The sequence below is a fragment of the Polypterus senegalus genome, chromosome 6, assembly GCF_016835505.1.
Source record: "Polypterus senegalus isolate Bchr_013 chromosome 6, ASM1683550v1, whole genome shotgun sequence".
Taxonomy (NCBI): domain Eukaryota; kingdom Metazoa; phylum Chordata; class Cladistia; order Polypteriformes; family Polypteridae; genus Polypterus; species Polypterus senegalus.
In genome coordinates this window covers 48,445,726-48,467,891 of record NC_053159.1, presented here as the reverse complement: position 1 = coordinate 48,467,891, position 22,166 = coordinate 48,445,726, and the positions used below count along the sequence as shown (strand labels likewise).

The window sequence follows — 22,166 nt, the reverse complement described above, 5'->3', positions numbered from 1 at the left end:
TGTGCAAAAGTGTACAATGTCTGGATAATTTATTGAAATGAGAAACTAGTAATGTCTAAAATAGGGATAAATTAAGATATTTCTTTGGAGCCGATATATTGAACTGTCCTAAGAAATATGGTATGTATTCCTTTAGCAACCAACAATCAAGCAAAATACATTTTTTGAATATAAAAAAATATACATTAAAAATTTTGGGGCTACATACATGTACATTGCAATACGGAGACAATGTTACTTCTCTAGCTGTGTGCTGTCTGTAACCTATAACTGGTTATGCAGAGACAATAAAAAATGGATTATGTCAAATTAGAAAAAGCTGTGTAAAGATGCTTTAATGAATGAATGCACACATTGTGTTTTGTGATGGGCTGACAACAAGCTGAAATCTTAATTATGCCTAAATTTTTGGAAGAATAGCAAATTCACAAAACAATCTCAAAATCATGTGATTAGAGTGCTCATAATTCAAAGAAACCACCCAACAGTTCATAATAATTTTCAAGTAGTACATCTTTAACACAGATATGGATAATTAATTAATTAATAAGCTAGCAGGGAATGAATAAAGTTTATAGAATGTGGGCTATGTCAACAATCTGTAACAGCATTACATTTATGTAATGTTTAAATATGTGTCTGCATGATACACTGCTTATTTGTAACAGTATGCCGAGGTCATGCCACTTAACATGGAGTAATATAAGGTTAATGTGCAGACATCAAATCTTTCCTTAGTGCTTAGGTTTAACACTAAAATTACCAATGCCTATGAAAAAATTCGAAATCCTGGCCCACCTTAAATCCATTTGCACCTCTCCATCAGTGTCTTTTGTGTTGCAAATGTGTTGATAAGCACAAGCAGCATGCTATACCATTCCCCCCACCAACACAGAAAGGGCAGAAAGTTCTCTCAGCTCAAGTCTGTTTACCTGCATGTCAGTTGTCGGGAGTTGTATAGGGTAAATAATATATTGTTATTTGGAATACATACATTTCATGTGTGTTACATGTCTATAGCAATCTATGTAAACACATCATTAAAACAGAAATGTTTTTCATGTTTTAGTAATAATTGACAAAATGTAGACATGAAGTGTATAATGTGTGAAGTCCAAATATCAAATAAACACTTGAACAAAAGGTACAAGTACAACAAAACAAGTGCGCTTTTATTGAAGAATATAACTGCAGAAAAGGAAAAACCCGCGTTAAGGTGTGACATTGACACACTTTTAATACGACTGTTTTGGTGGTGCAGCAGTAAGAACTGCTGACTCATAATTAAGATGTTCATGGTTCAATACCAGATGCCTCTGTTTTGAGTATTGAGCTGCTCTTATTCTTACTATTATACAATAAAAACATACATTGGATTTGAGTCTGTAACACCCAGTGTAAATTTACAGTACTTGTAAAGGTGTTTTTTTTTTTTTAATTCACTTTTATTCTCTTATTCGCATTCATGCTCACCCCGATCTGACACTGTTATTTTCAAATAAAGACGTACTATAGCAAAGGTGAACTCAGCTGAGGACAAAGGTTCTACATTGGAGAAAGAGAACAGAAGCCCTCCCTGCAAGAAACGTCCACACACATATAAGAACAACGCAGCTGCACCAGGCGTAAAGGCATAAGATTGCACTGTTTGGATGCAGCAACAGGTCTGGCGTCATCCTGCCAGTTAGTCTGCCCCAAACCCGTCCTTCAACGAAACAGCACAGCTTACAGAGTTCACCAAGTTATCATGCAAAGTTCTGTTTGTGATTATATTTTGTGATGGTCTTTATATGAAAACAATGTATATGTTACTTATACAAAAGCCAGATTGAATGATATTTACCCTGATTTATTTACTTATCTTCCTACAGCGTAAAATGTCACAAGTAAACTGCAGAGCTTCTTCTGTTTGATCGACACAGGCATGCTCACAAAGTACATGTGTACTGAAGTGACTTTAGCTGCAGGTGGAAGCTCCACACAACTGCTGTTACAGTTCTGCATTGTTGTTGTAGACACAGAACACACATGAAATGCAGGTATTCCAAATAACGATATATTATTTACCCTATACAACTCCTGGCAACTGACACGCAGATAAACAGACTTGAGCAGAGAGAACTTTCTGCGTTGGTGGGAGAATGGGATAGCAGGCTCCTTGCTGCTTATCGACACATTTACAACACAAAAGACTCTGATGTTGAGGTGCGAACAGATTTAAGGTGGGCCTGGATTACAAGTTTTTTTGTAGGCTTTGGTAATTCTTGAGTTAAAGACAGTCTAGTAAGCAACCACAAAGTGGGGAAAACAATCCCCAATATAATACAGTGTAATATGGTGTGTAGATGGAAGAAAACCAAGTTTATATGATTACAATTATCGTTTCACCTGTATGATATTTATACTGGTATGTGAATTCAATGATGGAAATTGGTTGTCCTCTAGTCTATTACTTATTGCCATGGAAAAGAATTGGAAGGAACTCAATCTATTTCATAAACTGTTTGTCTTGATCCTCTTAAATACTGCAGGATACATACAACACAAGTGTTACTGGGACTTGTGTTATGCATATTTAATAAGACTGTTAGGGTTGCACCATTTGTTTATCGACTGTTGTATTTTTAGTTTGTATTAACAATAATATATCTGGTAAAACCTTCCGGTCATACACTATTATGATTTTTATTTAAGTGGAGGTAATTTGTGTGCATTTTTAAAGAAGGGACTATTTTTAGACTTAGCACTAAAAAGAAATATTGGGAAACAAAAAACAATAGCACATATTAAGCATACTGTAACAGGCCCAGAGATATATTTCTGGGATCATTATAAGCCACAAAAAAATCAGGAAAAAAAAAAAGACCTTACCAGAATAAGAGCATCCATAATGTCTTTACAGACCTGCAAACTCTTGGAGCTTGTCACTTCAACAAGTATTTCCTTGGTGGATTTGGTCAACTAAAAATCAAATAATGAACATAAAAAACAAATTCAAGCATTGTGTCCATTTCACTTGAAGTACATGGAAATAATTCAATTCAATTAAATTTTTGTACTGAAGTAACCTCAAGCTAGACTTCATTGACCAATTTAGAACAGTTGTTCTTAACAAACAACAAAATATTAATAAAAATCATAATTATATTACATGACACAGCAAATAAAAGAAATGATTGCCTAACCTGTGCATACAGTGTATGGACAGACAGCTATATATTAAAGCTTTCACTATAAATTAAATTTGTAGCAGTGCTACACGAATGGGGGAGTCTTAAAGGCGTTTTGTGCTGAGTCACGTCTTTTATAGCGTTGTTCTGTTTAAATGTTTTCCCCCTGGAAACAAAGGGGGAAGGAGGACACTTTGGAACCGTGACCCCTCAAGGTAATTTTCCCTGTTCACACATCGATTTAATCTGGGTCATTTCTATATAAACAATAGGATTAAATGAAAACATGAGAAACTGTTACAATCCGGACACTTCACCAAAGACCAAAGGAAGAATGCCGATACAGAATTTGCACCCTTTTCTCTTTTACTGCTTTCAACACCAAACATTTAACTACATCACCATCACTACATAAACCCCGGGACTCTGGATCACACCAATACGCTGAGGACAACACACGTAAGACTATTTTTTGTTGTTTGGGGAAGGAGCAAACAACAATTTCATCCAAGTGATAATTACCGTAGGAAACTTTCCAGCCGGACAAGGTTCACTCTCATTAATCATGTTCAGTTCAATCTTTTGGACTTCGTGTTCTGTGTGTGTCATATTTGTTTCATGTTCAGTATACGGACAAGGGAGGGTTTGTGTTGTATATTTATAGATGCACCTTTTATTATTATGTAGCACCGTTCACTTTTGGGGTTGTGTGTTATGTTGGGCCTGGTCAAGGAGTGAGATATAAATAGTTTGGCGATTGTTTCATTTATTTTTATTAATATATATTCACCTTATTATTCCACATACTGTTTGCTTTTTGCCTGTTTAATCGTCCAGCGTTGTTATGGCTGTATGCTTCAGGTCATTGTTGAGGTGAAAAGTAAACCATTGCCCCAGTCTGAAGCATGCACTATAAAGCAGGTTTTCTTTGAGGAACACTCTGTATTTGGCTGCATTCAACCTTTTCCCCAATTTTGACCCGTCTTCCTGCCCATGCTTTTAAGAAGTACCCCTTATAGCATGATGCTACCGCTGCCACTGCCATCATAGACCCAGCAGTATTCAAGGTGGAGCTTTGAGAAGTTTCAGCAACTCTCTCATAGTGGTGGTTATTGTGGATTGTTTTTGATTTGCTTTGTTTTTGCTTATTACTAAATTCTTTAACTTTTGATCTCTGCAATTGCATTAAAGTGGAGTTTCTGGGTGGTGTTTATTAGATTTGTTTGCTTCAGGAAAGACAACAATTAATTTATGCTACTTTATGCATTGCCTTCTATTTTGTGATGCTCTGAAATCATCTGAATAAACTTTTAAATACAAAGGAACTTGCCCTGCTTTGAGTTGATACTTATTATTTAAGATACTTAGCAGCATTTGAAGCCTATATAGGTCAGAAAGCCTGTCTTTTGAGTTTGGAAACTTGATACATACAGTGGAGACAATCCAGCAGGCTCAAACACGAAATAAGGTTTCTGAGGTAAGCTCCCCTTTTGTACTTCCAGTTTGAAGGATTTCAAATCAATTATCTACTTTTTAAAACTGGTATTCAGTTTGTAAAAGTACCATCAATCAATTAACCTATTATTTTTTAAATGTATTAAATGTTCTAAACATCGTACGAAAAGCATGTTACGTGGTAAACCTGATCCTGCAGAGAACAACCAATTGCTTTGCCCGTTATTTACTGTTTACATGACAAAGCAGAGCATTTACAGAGCTGTCAATGAGCCACTGCTGTTAGAGAGGATGAATTGCAGGTGACCCTGGTCACAATAGTATATACAGTATATTTTATCCATATTCACTATAGCAAATATTTTAAATGGTCCCATGAATTTTGGTACATATACACACACATTTTATATATATATATATATATATATATATATATATATATATATATATATATATATATATATATATATATATATATATATATATATATATATATATATATATACACACACACACACACACACACACACACAGTGGTGTGAAAAACTATTTGCCCCCTTCCTGATTTCTTATTCTTTTGCATGTTTGTCACACAAAATGTTTCTGATCATCAAACACATTTAACCATTAGTCAAATATAACACAAGTATACACAAAATGCAGTTTTTAAATGATGGTTTTTATTATTTAGAGAGAAAAAAAATCCAAACCTACATGGCCCTGTGTGAAAAAGTAATTGCCCCCTTGTTAAAAAATAACCTAACTGTGGTGTATCACACCGGAGTTTAATTTCCGGTGGGTAGAAGGCTGAAATTTGGCAGGCTCATTCCTTACAGCTTACTTACAAAAGTTGGGCAGGTTTCATTTCGAAATTCTACGCATAATGGTTATAACTGGAAGGTATTTTTCTCTATTTACTGTAATGGAGTTGAGCTCGAAAGCCGTGGAGGGCGGAGTTTCGTGTGACATCATCACGCCTCCCACGTAATCACGTGAACTGACTGTCAACGCTGTGCGTAGAAAACCAGGAAGACCTCCAAAAAGCGCTGAAGAAAACATGCATTATATAATTGAGAAGGCAGCGAAACAATAAGAAGCGAGTGAGTGACATACTACCATATTCATGAGTGCTGCTACTTTGGAAAGAAACCAAGGTGTAAACCTAAACTTTAAATTAAGTTCATAGACAGGCTGCCGCTGGCGTTTCTCATGCCCACGGGTAATGCGGGATACAAGTTTAATGAGAGGACGAGGATATAAAGCGAGTTTTGATCACTTTGTAACCAAGTTAAAATTGCAGGTGAAGGGCTGCGCTTATGCAAATTCCGAGACTGTGTTTGTGGGGGATTGACAGTTAAGGCGGGTGGGGGAATCACGTCATCATCTCCCCTCCCATTCACCTCATTTCGCTCTGAGCTGAGCTCCGCGGCTAACGCCGTCTTTCGAAGCAACTTTGTCACACTCACAGAAAAATTCACAAGTTAATACACACGCTGTCTCTAGAGTTTCTCCACACTGAATTCTCCAGGCACTACTTACAAAAGGTTACATTGACAATCGTGTTACTTTATTTTTAAAATCTTTCCTTATCTTAGCACAAGCACAGCTGAGAAGCTTCGATGCATGTGCTCCATAACGTGTTAAAAAATAACGCATTTAATCACACTTTGCATTACAAGCAAAGGGGAACTTTTGTCAATGCATGATTTCCTGGTACACCAATTACTTTGATCAGCGCATCCCTATTCATTTTACCCTCGCAACACCTTGGTTTGAGAAGAAGCATGAAAAAATATTAGGTTAACACAGAAAAACAGATCACCAATTCAAGCTTTATGAATAATCGATTCGCCATCAATAATTGTTTTGGTAAAGCCATACTCAGTGTAATCCTCCTTCCATTTTATAATTTTTCCGCCACTAGCCATGATTAAATGAACGGTAAAAAAGTAAGAGCGAAGCGAGGGTGACCTATTTAGGCAGGTATATATATGACAGCAACACTCATGACAATGTCAATCATGTTACGTTATTATTAAAATGTTTTCTTTTTCATTACTTCTTTAACACACTACTTCTCCGCTGCGAGGCGCGGGTATTTTGCTATACACACACACACACACACACACACACACACACACACTGTAGATTGGGATGGATAGATAGATAGAGCAAAATATCCGCGCTTTGCAGCGGAGAAGTAGTGTGTTAAAGAAGTTATGAAAAAGAAAAGGGAACATTTTAAAAATAACATAACATGATTGTCAATGTAATTGTTTTGTGACTGTGAGTGTTGCTGTCATCAAGGATTTGATTATCATTATTTCTTTCAATCAGGTTCGTATTTGGAGGATGTGTTGTGTTCAAGTTACATTCCGTGTTTGTCAACCGTTGTAAAGATATCAGGTTTAATTCATTGATTCCTTTCTTACTGCATCAATTAACAGCTCGTCTTCCTCTTTATTTGAGACATCACACACTGCATGCACATGTTTTTTTTTTTCTTCACTGTCTTCCATTAGCTGGACATTGACGTTTTCCACCGTGTGCTTTGTTTCTGCAGTACCTGCACTTATGAATATGTTTGTATGCGCCACTCGTGCAGTCGAGTGTTTCTATTGGATTGCCGCTGACCGACGGCCTTATATGGGCAGGCACTCAATTATATGGGAGGCGTGACGATAAGAGACGCAACTCCGCCTCACACGGCGACCGAGCTGCAGTCTAAGGCCGGTATATATGTACATAAGTAGGTTCCAGTTATGATTGTTACACGTAGAATTTCGAAATGAAACCTTCCTAACTTTTGTAAGTAAGCTATAAGGAATGAGCCTGCCAGATTTCAGCCTTCTACCTAGACGGGAAGTTGGAGAATTAGTGATGAGTGAGGGCTTTGCCTTTTATTAGTGTGTGGCCCTGTGTGAAAAAGTAATTGCCCCCTTGTTAAAAAATAACCTAACTGTGGTGTATCACACCCGAGTTCAATTTCTGTAGCCAAACCCAGGCCTGATTACTGCCACACCTGTTTCAGTCAAGAAATCACTTAAATAGGAGCTGCCTTACACAGAGAAGTAGACCAAAAGCACCTCAAAAGCTAGACATCATGCCAAGATCCAAAGAAATTCAGGAACAAATGAGCACAGAAGTAATTGAGATCTATCAGTCAGTCTGGTAAAGGTTATAAAGTCATTTCTAAAGCTTTGGGACTCCAGCAAACCACAGTGAAAGCCATTATCCACAAATGGCAAAAACATGGAACAGTGGTGAACCTTCCCAGGAGTGGCCGGTCGACCAAAATTACCCCAAGAGCACAGAGACGACTCATCCGAGAGGTCACAAAAGACCCCAGGACAACGTCTAAAGAACTGCAGGCCTCACTTGCCTCAATTAAGGTCAGTGTTCACGACTCCACCATAAGAGAGAGACTGGGCAAAAACGGCCTGCATGGCAGATTTCCAAGACGCAAACCACTGTTAAGCAAAAAGAACATTAGAGCTCGTCTCAATTTTGCTAAGAAACTTCTCAATGATTGCCAAGACTTTTGGGAAAATACCTTGTGGACTGATGAGACAAAAGCTGAACTTTTTGGAAGGCAAATGTCCCGTTACATCTGGCGTAAAAGGAACACAGCATTTCAGAAAAAGAACATCATACCAACAGTAAAATATGGTGGTGGTAGTGTGATGGTGTGGGGTTTTTTTTTTGCTGCTTTAGGACCTGGAAGGCTTGCTGTGATAGATGGAACCATGAATTCTACTGTCTACCAAAAAATCCTGCAGGAGAATGTCCGGCCATCTGTTTTTCAACTCAAGCTGAAGCGATCTTGGGTGCTGCAACAAGACAATGACCCAAAACACACCAGCAAATCCACCTCTGAATGGCTGAAGAAAAACAAAATGAAGACTTTGGAGTGGCCTAGTCAAAGTCCTGACCTGAATCCAATTGAGATGCTATGGCATGACCTTAAAAAGGCGGTTCATGCTAGAAAACCCTCAAATAAAGCTTAATTACAACAATTCTGCAAAGATGAGTGGGCCAAAATTCCTCCAGAGCGCTGTAAAAGACTCATTGCAAGTTATCGCAAACACTTGACTGCAGTTATTGCTGCTAAGGGTGGCCCAACCAGTTATTAGGTTCAGGGGCAATTACTTTTCACACAGGACCATGTAGGTTTGGATTTTTTTTTCTCCCTAAATAATAAAAACCATCATTTAAAAACTGCATTTTGTGTTTACTTGTGTTATATTTGACTAATGGTTAAATGTGTTTGATGATCAGAAACATTGTGTGACAAACATGCAAAAGAATAAGAAATCAGGAAGGGGGTAAATAGTTTTTCACACCACTGTATGTATGTATGTATGTATGTATATATATATATATATATATATATATATATATATATAGACACACACATACACGTACATACATACTTATACAATATATTTTTTTATATCTCTTTACACACACTTTTTTGTTTTTCTTTTGACCACAGAATGCTGCACTGGCTGTTTTTGTAGTAATTTAATATTTTTTATATTTATTTATCTTCTTAAATTATTGAAGATATTAAATATATGTTGCAGCTGTAATAACATACACCTCACAAGCTGCCTTAAAAAAGCAGTGTTTGAGTAATATTATTGCATTCCACTGTCCTGCCCATTTACTTTTGTTCCTCCTTTACTTTATCCAAAAATAAAGAACTACCAACACTTGCATTCCTAAACCCAATGCCATTTTTAACCCTTAAGTAAGTCGTAAGGCTACTTACCAGATACTCGGTAACATCACAAGCATGTCAGTAATTGCATGACAGTAAACATTTTATTTAAATTCTCTGATGTCGAATTTAATGTTGATTTTGTGTGCATTAACTTTAGGTTTTTATTGCTTGATCTGTCAAGCGGTTACTAGTCTATAAAAGATATATAAGCCAGAATATCATTATACTGGCACACATGATAAAAAGGAACTTAATACCTTTAATAACAGTTTTTTTAATAATTAACAAACATATAAAGATTATCATTCAATGAAAAATGTTTCAAATTCTGAATAAATACACACAGCTATATTTTAAAAATGAATTTCACAATCAAGTGACATTCTTCATAACTTTCAAAAATATAAAACTGGAGATATTATAAACAGTGTCTTAAAAGAAGTCCCGTGTTTTTCAGAATATGCAAATGCACACAATGCCATCTATTATTTTTAATTACAATATTAACATCTGATATAACATTAAAGTAAGTAAAAACTTTGGTATCCCCAATAGCATGTATAAAGTATACTGTACACAGTTAAAGCAAAATAAAACTCTTCTTACCTTTGTTTTGTCACTGTTTGTAATTGGTGGGAATGAAATAACATGACCTTCTGCATCTATGACACATGGGAAATTTTCTTTTCCATCTAGCAAATGAAGGTACCTTGGTAAAATCAGGAAAAAAAAAAAAATCAGGACTTTAAGGTTGTTACAAAGCTAACATTATACATTGAACTGATGTTATAAGCATGCATGTTCCATTGATTTCACTTTTATAACAGATGTTACTACCTGTTTCATTCAAGCTAAAAATACCACAAGTTGATAGTGTAAGCCAATAATGTACTAACACAGTTATAGCAAGCTTCCACTGTGTGTATGTTTTTTCCCTTGGCTCTTGTGATGGCATGTGATGCTCATCCAGTTATTAGAATTCATCACTGATGAGATTTTCTTTCCCCAAGTTTTTTCTTGTAATTCAATTTAATACCTTGGAAAGAACACAGAGTCAGACTGTGCACAGGATGTAAATTTCATATAAGCAACATCCTTACAGAAACTAGATGTTCATTTGCAAAATTCAGGCACTAAATTGAGGTTAGGATGCAGGAAACATTTTCTTTTCCTGACTGTACTATGAAGGTCATATTTATTCAGGTGTTGCTGCACAGAAGAACAGTACAGCATCACTCAAGAGCCTGTTAAATCTCCCTGATACTCTTTAGAGGTCAACCAAAGGTTTTTATTTGTCTGTCTATCTGGCAATCCAATGCGCATTTCTTTTAGAAAGTTTTCTTAGTCTTCCCAGACCTCAACTGGACATAACATTAAGAACTGTGGAAACAGCTAACTGAAAATGCTTTGTGATCTTCTTGTAGACTTCTCCTACATTGTGAGGATCAGTTTTTATTTTTCAGAGTGCTATGCAGTTACTTAGAGGAGCGCTTGGTTGCAGAATGCTGGGACAAGGTTTGAGAAGTCAGAGAATTTATACATCTTTGAAATTTGCATAACCTGGGGTTTCCTAATGATAACGGTGAACAAACCACAGAATTAATGAGCTAATGAAGGCCTGAGTCCTTGGTAAAAGTTATTTGACACCTCATATATCTTAGGGTGCCTAAACCTTTGCATGGTGCCCCTTTCCTTTTGGTACCGTACAATTGTACAAAACAAAAACAGTACACTAATCTTGCATAAAAGGCTGAAAAGAAATATATCATCTTTAACTTTGTCTTTTGGTGAGCAGTTCATCTTCTACTCAATTAACTATTCACAGCAATAGATATTTTAAATCAGAATCAGAAGGGTGCCAAAACGTTTGCATGCCCCTGCATGTGCTCAAGTCCAGGAGCTTCAAAGCACTAAACTCTAATGCTAAATGTTTACAGATGATGCATAAAACCATTTCTTTCCTTACTGTTATACTTTAAGATCACAATTTTCTTGTTAAAATGACATATTCCCCGATTGTCTAAATCAGGGGTGCCCACACGTTTTCGGCTTGCGAGCTACTTTTAAAATGACCAGGTCAAAATGATCTACCTATATTAAAAATTATATATATATATATATATATATATATATATATATATATATATATATATATATATATATATATATATATATACATATATATATACACAGTATATATAACTATATATCTCTATATATCTATATGGCCCCTGTGTTCTTGTATACATGCCTGACAACATTGGTGCATGCTTCTAATGAGATGACAGATGGTGTTGTGGGGGATCTCCTCCCAGATCTGGACCAGGGCATCACTGAGCTCCTGGACAGTCTGAGGTGCAACCTGGTGGCATTGGATGGACCAAAACATAATGCCCCAGAGGTGTTCTATTGGATTTAGGTCAGGAAAGTGTGGTGGCCAGTCAATGGTATCAATTCCTTCATCCTCCAGGAACTGCCTGCATACTCTCACCACATGAGGCCAGGAATTGTCGTGCACCAGGAGCCACTGTACCAGCATAGGGTCTGACAATGGGTCCAAGGATTTCATCCTGATACCAAATGGCAGCCAAGGTGCCTTTGTCAAGCCTGTAGCGGTCTGTGTGACCCTCCATGGATATGCCTCCCCAGACAATCATTAGCCCACCACCAAACTGCTCATACTGAATGATGTTACAGAACATAATGTTCTCCATGGCTTCTCCAGACACTTTCACTTCTGTCATGTGCTCAGGGTGAACCTGCTCTCATCTGTAAAAAGCACAGGGCACCTGTGGTGCATCTGCCAATTCTGGTATTCTATGGCGAATGCCAATCGAGCTGCATGCTGCTGGGCAGTGAGCTCAGGGCCCATTAGAGGACATGGGGCCCTTGGGTCACCCTCATGAAGTCTTTCTGGTTGTTTGGTCAGACATTCACACCAGTGGCCTGCTGGAGGTCATTTTGTAGGGCTCTGACAGTGCTCATCCTGTTCCTCCTTGCCCAAAGGAGCAGATACTGGTCCTGCTGATGGGTTATGGACCTTCTATGGCCCTCTCCAGCTCTCCTAGAGTAACTGCTTGTCTCCTAGAATCTCCTCCATGCCCTTGAGACTGTGCAGGGAGACACAGCAAACCTTCTGGCAATGACACGTATTGATGTGCCATCCTGGAGAAGGTGGACTACCTGTGCAACCTCTGTAGGGTCCAGGTATCGCCTCATGCTACCAGTAGTGACACTGACTGTAGCCAAATGCAAAACTAGTGAAGAAACAGTCAGAAAAGATGAGGAGGGAAAAATGTCAGTGGCCTCCACCTGTTAAACCATTCCTGTTTTGGGGGTCATCTCATTGTTGCCCCACTAGTGCATCTGTTGTTAATTTCATTATCACCACAGCAGCTGAAACTGATTAAAAACCCCCTCTGCTACTTAACTGGCCAGATTAATATCCCATAAGTTTCACTGACTTTATGCTATACTCTGATTAAAAAGTGTTCCTTTAATTATTTTGAGCAGTGTATATATATATATATATATATATATATATATATATATATATATATATATATATATATATATATATATATATATATATATACACACACACATATACACAGTGAACTTGAACACGGACACAGGCAGACGGACAACATAGTTTCACCACGCACCGTTTATTTTACAATATTATTTACAATAATTGTGCTCACGTGCACCCCCCAGTGCCTCCAGCACCGTTCCCCCAATGTCCAGGCCTCACAGTCCTTATGCCTTTCTTTTGGCCGCCTCCCGTCCTCTCTCCAGCTCTGTCCTCTTCCACCCGACATCCACTGGCAGCCCCTTATATGGGAACCTGGATGGGCTCCAGCTGCTTCCGGGCAATTAGTCATAGCCACACCCCAGTGTAGCGGAAGTGCCGGCTGCGCACCCGGAAGCCGTCCCGGTGTCCCCTTTCGTCGTCCCCCCAGCACTTCCTGGTGTGGCGGAAGTGCTGGGCTCCAGGGATATTCAGGCATTGGTGCGATGCCTGGCGGTGGCCACGGGTCCCTACAGGGCTGGGCTTCCAAGCCCTGTACCCGAGGCCCCCAACATAACCAGGACGGACACACCCTCGCGGTCTGGAGGAGGCACAAGCCACTATATATATATATATATATATATATATATATATACACATATACTGTACATATACATACACATACTGAGTATCAGAGGTGGGTAGTAACGAGCTACATTTACTTGAGTAACTTTTAAAAAAAATTGTACTTCTAAGAGTAGTTTTACTGCATCATACTTTTTACTTTTACTGGAGTACATTTGTGAAGAAGAAACACTACTCTTACTCCACTACATTGGGCAACACTCGAATCGTTACTTTTTTCCATTAGATAAAGTCTGACAGACAATTTTCAATCTGTTCTGTAGCGTATGCTGTCATGTTGTACACATGCCTTCCATTGCGTCTCAACTGCGATTTTAGTTTCCTCTCCTTTCTCTTTCTCAGATTGCTTTTCAGAAGGAAGTCAGTTTTGTAGTTTTTATGAACAGTTCGAAAGTGCCTTTCCACATTTTCCTTCTTTGGAATAGCAATGATAGATTGACAGATCAGACAAACGCAATTTGATTGTGACATTGTGAGAGAAAAAAAAATCCTCTTCCAATTCCGCATCCTCCTCATAAACAACAATTTTTTTTTTTTTTTAATTCCTTCTTTAGTCGATATAAATTGGAAGGCTAACTAGATCACTTAGATAGCCGGAGTTTTGTAGTAGTTCGCACATTTGATCGTGTGTGCGGGATGACCAGTGTGTTAGAAGAAAAGAGATCTCATACTGGCTGCCCTGTATGTCAATCAAGTGGCAAATGCCATAGGGAGGATATATAATAAACTAACATTTAAAAATTTTTTTTTTGAATGCAACGTGATCTACCTGCACTCCCTTTCCGATCTACCGATCGATTGCGATCGACGCATTGGGCACCCCGATCTATGTAAATACATCGTTTAAAAAGAAATGTTTGTCATGTTTTAGTAATAATTAACAAACTGTAGAAAGGACAAAAGACGCTGACAGAGAGGTGAGAAGCGATTTAAGGTGGGACAGATCTACAAGTTTTTTCGTAGGCTCTGGTAATTCTACTGTTAAAAGATCAAAAAGTGAGGTAAGAAGGATTGTTTCTTAATGTTTACATTCATTTCTAGCATTTAGCAATGCAAAAACAGTCTTCTTACTTACAGCAGGTTGTTGATTCATCACCTCTTTACATTGTTGAATCTACTAATTCTTATGCACCTAATTCCAGGTCTTCGAGTATACAACAGTGGATTAAATATTCTAGCAACAGTAGCAGTTGGAAGATGTTAAGAGAGAGAAAGAAATTTGCTCTACCCTATTCAGACTGTAGCTCACCATATACAAAATTTAATGGATGGACAAAAAATATGCAAGTGTCCGAAACTCACTTATGGAGGCCAGAAACATTCTGACGTTTCTTTAGTTTCCTTTGCTCCTCTGCCTCAAATTGTAGTTGCCTCACCAAATTAGCTGCATTGGTCTCCTTGCGGCCAAGAGGTGTGATCTACAGGTATAAACAGAGACAGAAAAATAATTATAAGCAGTGATGGATCAAGTCAACAATATAATTTGAAATTTAAAATTTTAAGATCAAAATGTTGAAGGAGTTATTTTCTTAACGCCAGATGTTAAATACATTCAAGAGTATTGGGTTTTCAAGATTAATTTATCAATTCTATCTGTGATAGGGACCACATTTTACCAGTGTGGGGTTAAAGCTAACAAAGAGTATGATTTACATTTGATGGTAACATAGGTGCATGCTTACACTTGCAGTGTAATTGTGGTTTGGAGATGCACAGTGACAGCTCTCCTGGCAGCTAGTGACAAAAAAAAAAACAGAATTCTGAAACTGATGCAGGTTGCAATTGGAAACCTATAGGGAGATCAAGAGGAATGTAACTTGAGCAAGATGTGAAGATGCAAACCAGACAAACCGCTACATTTTGCATAACTGAAAACTCTGATGGCACAGTTTAGAAGTCCTGGTAGGAAGAAGGTACAGTTCTCCAAAAGAGATATGGCCAGGGCTTTTATTAGGTATTACACTGTGTAATTAGTCAAGTACTGCAAGGTTAATCAGATGTTTCAGACAGGTAGGATATGGAGGAATTTGCCACTAATGCAATCTTCTTTGCAGAGGTTTCCTGGTTTATAGAGCTATCATTGTCACATGTACAGAGTACAGTAGAATTCTTACTTGTATGTGGTAATTAACATGCAACACGCTGCCACTCTCTGCCGCCAGGTCAGTTTATTATCTGAACTCTACTCAACATTCTTGACTATTGCGGACTGTTCAACACAATTATAGTAAGGCTGATTAAGAATTCACATTATAGCCATAAGTATGAAAAATAATGATGAAATTTTTGTCTTTCACCTAAAATGCTGATTGCACATATGCAAATGTTTGTGAAATCCACAAAGTTTTCAGCATATGATGGTCACTATTTTTGCGGTGGGCTGGCGCTCTGCCCGGGGTTTGTTTCCTGCCTTGTGCCCTGTGTTGGCTGGGATTGGCTCCAGCAGACCCCCTTGACCCTGTAGTTAGGATATAGCGGGTTGGATAATGGACGGATAGTCACTATTTTCACAGTAAGCAAACTGGTACAAATCACACCACATTATTTTTGTTGCTTCTTCACTATTCACACTTGAGATTTGTTTTTGAAAAAAAAAAAAAACCCCAAAAAAAAAATTGCATGCACAATGTTAGTATAGCACAAGGTTGTCAAAAGTATCAAATATCAGCAAGTAGCTATTTTAACATTTTAAAATTACTTCAATACTCATTTTTCAATGTATTAATTCTGCAGTCTGCATTATGCAGACACTTCTGGTTGACCATGGCTAGAGTTGCAGTTCCATTTCCAATCACTCACGGATGTTAATATGACAACTTCAGAGGCTTTGGAGCCCCTCTGTATCTGGAGCTTGCTGTAAGTTCTATGAGACATCAAGGAGCGGGGGTGGAGGAATGGTGTTTGAAGCATACGCATCTTAACTTATCTAAACCATGTCCCTTGATGGGTCGATTAATTGTTTGACCGACTCTGCTTAAAGGACCAACATGCAAGTCAATACGAAAAATGTCAAGAAATATCTTATTTCTAAATTTTACAGTCATGGCCAAAATTATCGGCACCCCTGAAATTTTACCAGAAAATGCACCATTTCTCCCAGAAAACTGCTGCAATTATAAATACTTTGGTATACACATATTTATTTCCTTCATGTGCATTGAAACAACACAAAAAACAGAGAAAAAAAAAGTCACATCTGACAAAATCAAATTTCAGTGGTGCCGATAATTTCAGCCATGACTGTAGTAACATTAATTAATAAATAAATGTGTAAATTGTTATATTTGAAGAATGCAATGTACATTTTTTTTTATACAAGTTAAACCTTTTTTGTAGTCAGTTAAACATTTACTGCTTTACAACACGGGACAGTTTTATTCTGTGCTGTTCATTCTGGAGCAATAGTCTTTAGCACTGGGGCTCCTTCACTTCCTTAATTTTTAAACTATTGCTGTGAACTGAGACGCTGTAGTGTGTTTTTGTTTTTATCACATATGATTTTGAAATCGTATCACATTCAATATAACTTTCAGTGCTCAATTGCATAAACAGTGGCACACCTCTGTATGCTCAAATACTTTCAGCTGTGCTTCAGAGGGTGTATTTAGTATATCAGGGCTCATTTGTAGCCCAACAAAAGCATGTAGTGGCCTCACGGATGAGCACATTGACATGCTGGTCTTTCTTGCAAAAAAATTGGAAGTTACAAAGACATCCTAGTTTACTGTATCTACATAAAAATGCAATGTGCACGGTTTGCATTAATGTAAAGCTTCTAAATGTATTAGTGGTCTGTTTATGCGTTACTTTTCTGAACAACTGTTGAACTGCTGAACACTAATGATCTTTTTACTTGAATGTTTAAAAACTTTTATGGCAAGTCATGTGAAAAAGTAAGCAAATGCCTTTGAAATGGTTGGCTTTTTCAACACAGTTGAACAGAAAAACAGTAGATCATGCAAATTATGCCTACACATATAGGTGATAAACTTGAATAAAAAAATAATTGCCTTTTCTATCATTTATTCAGCAAAAATATCAAGAGATATAATGGAGTACTAGGGAAAAAGTACACCCCTGGCCTCAGAAGCTGGTATTGCTCCCATTAGCAGAAATGGCTTCTTGCAGGCATTTTGCATTACTGCCCACCAGCCTTTGATATCGACTCAGTGAAACTTTTGACCACTCCTCCATGCAAAATTCCTTCAGTTGCAAGAGGTTTGTGGATTTTCTTGCATGCACTGCCCATTACATATCCCTTCACAACTTTTCAATGGGACTCAAATCAGGGCTAGTTCATAACCTGCGATTTATTCTTTGTGAGCCATTTCTTGGTGTATTTGCTAGTGTACTTCAGATCATTATCATGCTGTATATCCCAATTCCAGCTCAACTTCAGATTTGGGATATATTGTCTCAAATTCTCCTCAAGCACACTTTGATAAGCTACAGAAATTGTTGACTTGATGACTGCAAGGTGCCCAGGCCCTGTGGCAGTAATGCAACCACAAATCATATTTCCCTTGCAATGCTTCACATTTGGTATGAGGTTCTTCCCCTGAAATGCTCTCTTTGGTGTGCACTAGAAATATCTGCAGTTACTGTGGCCAAACAACTCTATCCTCAATTCATTTGTCAAGAGCACATTGTTCTAGGAGGCTTGGTCTTTACCCATATTTTCAATGGAAAGATGTATCCATCGATCCATCCTCTTCCACTTATCCAAGGTCGGGTCGCGGGGGTAGCAGCTTAAGTAGAAGCCCAGACTTCCCTCTCCCCGGCCACTTCTTCCAGCTCTTCGGGAGAATCCCAAAGGCGTTCCCAGGCCAGCCGGGAGACATAGTCCCTCCAGCGTGTCCTGGGTCTTCCCCGGGGCCTCCTCCCGGTTGGACGTGCCCGGAACACCTCACCAGGGAGGCGTCCAGGAGGCATCCTGATCAGATGCCCGAGCCACCTCATCTGACTCCTCTCGATGCGGAGGAGCAGCGGCTCTACTCTGAGCCCCTCCCGGATGACTGAGCTCCTCACCCTATCCTTAAGGGAAAGCCCAGACACCTTGCGAAGGAAACTCATTTCAGCCTCTTGTATTCGTGATCTCGTTCTTTCCGTCACTACCCATAGCTCATGACCATTGGTGAGGGTAGGAGCGTAGATCGACTGGTAAATTGAGAGCTTTGCCTTACGGCTCAGCTCTTTTTTCACCATGACAGACCGATGCAGAGCCCGCATCACTGCGGATGCCGCACCGATCCGCCTGTCAATCTCACGATCCATTCTTCCCTCACTCGTGAACAAGACCCCGAGATACTTAAACTCCTCCCCAACCCTGAGAGGGCACTCCACCCTTTTCCGGCTCAGGACCATGGTCTCGGATTTGGAGGTGCTGATTCTCATCCCAGCCGCTTCACACTCAGCTGCGAACCGCTCCAGAGAGAGCTGAAGATCACGGCCTGATGAAGCAAACAGGACAACATCATCTGCAAAAAGCAGTGACCCAATCCTGACCCCACCAAACCAGACCCCTTCAACACCCTGGCTGCGCCTAGAAATTCTGTCCATAAAAGTTATGAACAGAATCGGTGACAAAGGGCAGCCCTGGCGGAGTCCAACTCTCACTGGAAACGGGCTCGACCTACTGCCGGCAATGCGGACCAAGCTCTGACACGGTTGTACAGGGACCGAACAGCCCTTATCAGGGGTCCGTACCCCATACTCCCGAGCACCCCACAGGATTCCCGAGGGACACGGTCAACGCCTTTTCCAAGTCCACAAAACACATGTAGACTGGTTGGGCAAACTCCCATGCACCCTCCAGGATCCTGCTAAGGGTGTAGAGCTGGTCCACTGTTCCGACCAGGACGAAAACCACACTGTTCCTCCTGAATCCGAGGTTGACTATCCGACGGACCCTCCTCTCCAGAACCCCCGAATAGACTTTTCCAGGGAGGCTGAGGAGTGTGATCCCTCTATAGTTGGAACACACCCTCCGTCCCCTTTTAAAGAGGGGACCACCACCCCGTCTGCCAATCCAGAGGCACTGTCCCGATGTCCATGCGATGTTGCAGAGACGTGTCAACCAAGACAGTCCTACAACATCCAGAGCCTTAAGGAACTCCGGCGATCTCATCCACCCCGGGGCCCTGCCACCAAGGAGTTTTTTGACCACCTCGGTGACTTCAGTCCCAGAGATGGGAGAGCCCACCTCAGAGTCCCCAGGCTCTGCTTCCTCATTGGAAGGCATGTTAGTGGGATTGAGGAGGTCTTCGAAGTACTCCCCCCACCGACCCACAACGTCCCGAGTCGAGGTCAGCAGCGCACCATCCCCACTATACACAGTGTTGACACTGCACTGCTTCCCCTTCCTGAGACGCCGGACGGTGGACCACAATCTCTTCGAAGCCGTCCGAAAGTCGTTCTCCATGGCCTCTCCAAACTCCTCCCATGCCTAAGTTTTTGCCTCAGCAACAACCGAAGCCGCATTCCGCTTGGCCTGCCGGTACGTATCAGCTGCCTCCAGAGACCCACAGGACAAAAAGGTCCTATAGGACTCCTTCTTCAGCTTGACGGCATCCCTCACTGGCGGTATCCACCAACGGGTTCGGGGATTGCCGCCGCGACAGGCACCAACCACCTTACGGCCACAGCTCCGGTCAGCTGCCTCAACAATAGAGGCACAGAACATGGCCCTTTCGGACTCGATGTCCCCACCTCCCTCAGGACGTGGTCGAAGTTCTGCCGAGGTGGGAGTTGAAGCTACTTCTGACAGGGGACTCTGCCAGCCGTTCCCAGCAGACCCTCACAACACGTTTGGGCCTACCAGGTCTGACCGGCATCCTCCCCCACCATCGAAGCCAACTCACTACCAGGTGGTGATCAATTGACAGCTCCACCCCTCTCTTCCCCCGAATGTCCATGACATGTGGCCGCAAGTCTGACGACACAACCACAAAGTTGATCATCGAACTGAGGCCTAGGGTGTCCTGGTGCCAAGTGCACATATAAACATCCCTATGCTTAAACATGGTGTTTGTTATGGACAATCCGTGACGAGCACAGAAGATAAATAAGACCAATTAAAAAAAAGATTTTTAATACAGAAATGTTGACCTAGTAAAAAGTATGTCCATGTACGTACTCAATATTTGGTCGGGGCTCCTTCTGCATGAATTACTGCACCGTGTGGCACTGCTGAGGTGTAATGGAAGCCCAGGATGCTTCGATAGCGGCCTTCAGCTCGTCTGCATTGTTGGGTACTGGTGTCTTTCATATTCCTCTTGACTATACCCCATAGGTCAGGTGAGTTTGCTGTCCAATCAAGCACAGGGATGCCATGGTCATTGAACCAGGTATTGGTACTTTTGGCAGTGTGGGCAGGTGCTAAGTCCTGCTGGAAAATGAAATCAGCATTTCCATAAAGCTTGACAGCAGTGGGCAGCAAGAAGTGCTCTAAAATTTTCTGGTAGATGGCTATGCTGACTTTGGACTTGATAAAACACAGTGGATCAACACGAGCGGATCACATGGCTCCCCAAATGATCACTGAAACTGGAAACTTCACACTAGACCTCAAGAAACTTGGATTCTGTGCCTCTCCACTATTCCTTTAGAGTCTGGGATCTTGATTTCCAAATGACATGCAAAATGTACTTTCATCTGAAAAGAGGAGTTTGGACCACTGAGCAACAGTCCACTCAGTTTTCTCCTTAGCCCAGGTAAGACGCTTGTGACGTTGTCTCTGGTTCAGGAGTGGCTTGACACAAAGAATATGACAGTTGTAGCCCTTGCCCTGGATACATCTGTGTGTGGTTGCTCTTGAAGCACTGACTCAAGCTGCAATTCACTCCTTTTGAATCGCCCCCAAAATCCTGAATGGACTGTACTTCACAATCCTCTCAAGGTTGCGGTTATTCCTATTGCTTGTGCATATTTTCTGCCACTTTTTTCCTTCCACTCATCCTTCGATTAATATGCTTGGATACAGTACTCTTTGAACAGCCAGCTTCATTAGCAATGACCTTTTGTGGTGTCAATGACTACCCTCTGGACAACTATCAAGTCTTCCCCATGATTCTGTGGCCTACCGAACCAGACCGAGAGACCATTCAAAGGCTCAGGACACCTTTGCAGGTATTTTGGGTTAATTAGCCGAGTGGAGTGCGACACCATGAGTCTACAATATTGAACTTTTTCACAATATTTAAATTTTTTGAGATACTGAATATTAGGTTTTCATTAGCTATAAGCCATAATCAGCAAAGAGAAAAGAAATAAACGCTTGGAACATAGCGTGTGTAACGAATCTATATACGAGTTTCACTTTTTCAATTAAATTACTGAAATACATTAACTTGTCAATTATATTGTAATTTATTGAGATGCACCTGTAGTTTGGTTAGTAAATGGTATATACGCAAAAGAGTGGTGCTTTTATATGTGTCGTGATGAAACCTGCTTGTTTGTTAGTGCTGATGATAGAGCCTCCTTGTGCAGAGAATCCTACATGGCACATTGTGGAGTGACTGGCAATTAGCACAACTCAAGACTTTGTCTGGCTAGGATTTCTAGAAGTATGTGTGTGGAGAGACTTCTATGTGGAGTATTGTGGGGCGACAGGCAGCTGGCATCACCTGAGACACTGAATAGGATCTCTGCGCATGTG

At 40.0% G+C, this 22,166-nt stretch overlaps 1 protein-coding gene across 1 annotated transcript in view; it reads right to left on the bottom strand.

Annotated features, from left to right (window-relative positions):
• Nucleotides 1-22,166, bottom strand: part of lrrc47 (leucine rich repeat containing 47) — a 56,742-nt gene that overhangs the window by 8,210 nt on the left and 26,366 nt on the right. The window contains exons 4-6 of the mRNA XM_039755986.1: nucleotides 14,810-14,925; nucleotides 9,958-10,060; nucleotides 2,872-2,961 (exon numbers count right to left, since the gene is read on the bottom strand). Coding sequence (XP_039611920.1) covers nucleotides 2,872-2,961; nucleotides 9,958-10,060; nucleotides 14,810-14,925 — 309 coding nt within the window. The remainder of the gene's footprint in view (nucleotides 1-2,871; nucleotides 2,962-9,957; nucleotides 10,061-14,809; nucleotides 14,926-22,166) is intronic.